This window comes from Aegilops tauschii, chromosome 5 (genome assembly GCF_002575655.3).
Source record: "Aegilops tauschii subsp. strangulata cultivar AL8/78 chromosome 5, Aet v6.0, whole genome shotgun sequence".
Taxonomy (NCBI): domain Eukaryota; kingdom Viridiplantae; phylum Streptophyta; class Magnoliopsida; order Poales; family Poaceae; genus Aegilops; species Aegilops tauschii.
This window is the reverse complement of record NC_053039.3, coordinates 498945220-498949042: the sequence shown is the minus strand read 5'-3', so window position 1 is coordinate 498949042 and position 3823 is coordinate 498945220. Positions and strand designations below refer to the sequence as shown.

Genomic DNA, 3823 nt, shown 5'->3' with positions numbered 1-3823 from the left:
CACAAGCAGTGAGAAGCTAGGAGGTGCTGATCGTCCGCAACACTATCTGGATGATTTTCGGCAAGCACTGGACGCCTGTGAGCTGAGGGATATAGGGTTTGAAGGCGATATGTATACCTGGAGAAATCACAGCAGGGAATTGCGGACATATATCTGTGAGAGGCTGGATCGGGCCACTGCAAACAATGAATGGTGTGGTGCTTTTCCAAACCATATAGTTGTGAACGGTGAACCAAGACACTCGGATCACAGACCTGTGGTCGTGCACCTAGATGGCAAGGACCGAAGTTGGAAGAGGAGTGATTGCAGTTTCAGATTTGAAGCTCGTTGGTTGCGGGAGGAGGGGTGCGAAGAGATCATACGGAATGCGTGGGATAAGAGCAGTGTGGAAGGGGGTAGAAATGTCAGAAGTGGCTTGCAGAGTGTAGCTAGGGATATGAGTAAGTGGAGTAGAGAAGTAGTGGGAGAGCTTGAGTGCATTACACGTTACTTATAGCGAGAAAAAGAAAAAGCAAATCGCCCACAGCCGCCTCCCCAAAGTCGGCATCCATCGGACCCGGATCCGACGGCCGAGAAGAAACCCTAGCGCCCATCGCTGTCCATATATAGGGCCATTCCTCTCGCCCGAACCCCTCCTCTCAGTGCCCCCATCCCCGCCGCCGCCTCCTCTCGGTTCCTTCTCCTTCCTCGGAGGTGAGCATCCCGATCCGCCCCCCATCTCCGCCTCGATTCGTCGTCCGTGGTCTCGAATAGCTTCAGATCTCCGGCCATGTTTCCGTGCGGTAGATGTAGCGTGCGGGTAGATCGAGTTTTAGGTTCTTTTTGCGGTGATGCGCGTCGATTTCGTCCGTGGTTTGACGGATTTTCTCGAAGCCGTGTCCTTGGTTCGCCTTCGCGCCGGTGCCTCTGCTTGGTAGCGTTAAATCTGCGAGTAGATCTAGCTGCAGGTTCATCTATGCGCGGATGCATGTCTTTTTTCGTCTTTAATTTTGACGACTACCTGGAAGCTCATGCCGTAGCCTTGATCTATAGGGTTTTGCTGTTTCTGTTACCGATTTGGTATCGCGAGATGTTCCTGAATCATCTCCGTGCTTGGTTGCATGTATTGTTGGATGGATTCGTGTAGTACTTCCGGTTCTGTAGGATCTGTGAGTTCTCTGTGAGAGTTATCTATGAGAGTTTACAGCATGAACTTCATCATGTACTTGTATGGTGAATTTTGTTAGCGTTATTACCGCAGTAATTTGTAGATCTAACAAGTACCTGCAGTCTGATTGCTTGAATTGTAATTCCATCTCGTTAAATGCATCTTCTACATGTCTGTTGACCTCACAAATAGACAGGATATTACTTTGTTGACACTTGTTCACCTGGATCTCTTGTTTCTAACACCTGCTTGCCTTGATGTTTCTGTTTGCTAGCTCCAGCCATGGGTAAGGAGAAGACTCACATCAACATCGTGGTCATTGGCCATGTCGACTCTGGCAAGTCGACAACCACTGGCCATCTGATCTACAAGCTTGGAGGTATTGACAAGCGTGTGATCGAGAGGTTTGAGAAGGAAGCCGCTGAGATGAACAAGAGGTCTTTCAAGTACGCCTGGGTGCTTGACAAGCTGAAGGCCGAGCGTGAGAGGGGTATCACCATTGATATTGCCCTGTGGAAGTTCGAGACCACCAAGTACTACTGCACCGTCATTGATGCCCCTGGTCACCGTGACTTCATCAAGAACATGATTACTGGTACCTCCCAGGCTGACTGTGCTGTGCTCATCATTGACTCCACCACTGGTGGTTTTGAGGCTGGTATCTCCAAGGATGGCCAGACCCGTGAGCACGCCCTCCTTGCTTTCACCCTTGGAGTGAAGCAGATGATCTGCTGCTGCAACAAGGTATACTTGCCATTCAACTTCCAATGCTGTTTCTTGAGTGCCTAAACATCCTGTAAACTGATTTGACGTTTGTCTAATTCTGATTTTCATGTAACACCGATTGGTTAATCTATAATATATATGTTGATTGCCTTGTCTTATCTAATTTAGATATGTAGTATTGTTCTATATGAGAGTTACTGAGTAAGTGCCTAGCTTCAGTAGTACTGCTGAGTTGCATTGTAATTGATTAACTATATATGTTGAATGTGTTGAATGCTCAGAGTTACTTAGTAAATGCCAGCTTCAGTAGTACTGCTGAATTGCATTGTATTGATTAATTTTTGTCATGTTGACAAATCTTGGATGATTTAATAGCATAACTTCACTGACTAGTTCTAATTGTATCTTAATTTATAAGTTATAAACTGCTTGTTTGCTCATTATCTCTTATTCCTGCAACTTCCATCACATGAGTGCTATATGTTTTTGCTTTTTTTTTCCTATTTGTTTATATACTAGTACTTTTCAATAATTTTGTTTATCTGATGGGATTGCTCTGGTCATCTGTTACAGATGGACGCCACCACTCCCAAGTACTCAAAGGCCCGTTATGAGGAAATTGTCAAGGAAGTCTCTTCGTACCTGAAGAAGGTCGGCTACAACCCTGACAAGGTTCCCTTCGTTCCCATCTCTGGGTTTGAGGGTGACAACATGATTGAGAGGTCCACCAACCTTGACTGGTACAAGGGCCCTACCCTTCTTGAGGCTCTTGACCAGATCAATGAGCCCAAGAGGCCCTCAGACAAGCCCCTGCGTCTTCCCCTTCAGGATGTTTACAAGATTGGTGGCATTGGAACTGTGCCTGTTGGCCGTGTTGAGACTGGTGTCATCAAGCCTGGTATGGTTGTTACCTTTGGTCCCACTGGTCTGACAACTGAGGTTAAGTCTGTTGAGATGCACCATGAGTCTCTCCTGGAGGCGCTTCCTGGTGACAACGTTGGCTTCAACGTCAAGAACGTTGCTGTGAAGGATCTGAAGCGTGGGTTTGTTGCATCCAACTCCAAGGATGACCCTGCCAAGGAGGCGGCCAACTTCACCTCCCAGGTCATCATCATGAACCACCCTGGTCAGATCGGCAATGGCTACGCCCCAGTGCTGGACTGCCACACCTCCCACATTGCTGTCAAGTTTGCTGAGCTGGTGACCAAGATCGACAGGCGATCTGGTAAGGAGCTGGAGGCGCTGCCCAAGTTCCTGAAGAACGGTGACGCTGGTATCGTCAAGATGATTCCCACCAAGCCCATGGTTGTGGAGACCTTCGCCACCTACCCTCCTCTTGGCCGCTTCGCTGTGCGTGACATGAGACAAACGGTTGCTGTTGGTGTCATCAAGGGCGTGGAGAAGAAGGACCCCACCGGCGCCAAGGTTACCAAGGCTGCCATCAAGAAGAAATAGGCGTGCTATCTAGCAGAATGTTTTTGTTCACGGTCATTGCTTTTGTTGCTTCAGACTCTTATCCCGAGCGAGCAATGATCTGTCTGTCGTTTAATTACTGTATTTCTATTCCTGCGTCGGCTAAACTCCTGTGCCCCTGAGACTGATTTGTTGTGAAATGCAAGTTATTAGATTGCAACTTGTTAGCTTGTTTTTCTGCTGCTTTTGCCAAATGGTTGCCTGTTTAAGATGCTTCTTTTTATCGAACTTTAGTTTGCATCTGTTAGTACTGTGTATTCTTTCATGGAGTTGTCTAGCTGTGGTTGTCTCCCTGGCGCCTTTGCATCTCCCCTCCTGATTCTGGACTATTGCTTGGCACTTTGTAGGAAAGAGGGGATAATGTGTTTGGCGAGCCTCCTGCTTTTTCAGGTTGCCGGGAAAAAATGGCATTTTCTTTGTGCCTTGTAAAGGAACCTATAATTTTCCTCGTTTAACCTTGACTTCGAAATAAGTGTC

General features: G+C 47.4%; 1 protein-coding gene across 2 annotated transcripts; it reads left to right on the top strand.

The window, feature by feature from the left end:
- Nucleotides 1-511: 511 nt before the first annotated feature.
- Nucleotides 512-3506, top strand: LOC109759403 (elongation factor 1-alpha). 2 transcript variants are annotated; one of them, XM_020318227.4, is made up of 3 exons: nucleotides 512-693; nucleotides 1422-1891; nucleotides 2447-3506. In XM_020318227.4, exons 2-3 carry the CDS (start codon nucleotides 1430-1432, stop codon nucleotides 3326-3328), a joined length of 1344 nt encoding a protein of 447 aa, XP_020173816.1. In that variant the 5' UTR covers nucleotides 512-693; nucleotides 1422-1429; the 3' UTR covers nucleotides 3329-3506. The 2 variants fall into 2 exon arrangements, with proteins under 2 accessions (XP_020173816.1, XP_020173817.1); XM_020318228.4 differs by having other exon boundaries at nucleotides 532-693; nucleotides 1428-1891.
- The last annotated feature ends 317 nt before the right edge of the window (nucleotides 3507-3823 follow it).

Bases quoted from the DNA above. Each gene is read 5' to 3' on its own strand.
- LOC109759403 (XM_020318227.4), top strand. From the start codon at position 1,430: ATGGGTAAGGAGAAGACTCACATCAACATCGTGGTCATTGGCCATGTC. The intron at 1,892-2,446 runs GTATACTTGCCA...CATCTGTTACAG, and splicing joins TGATCTGCTGCTGCAACAAG to ATGGACGCCACCACTCCCAA.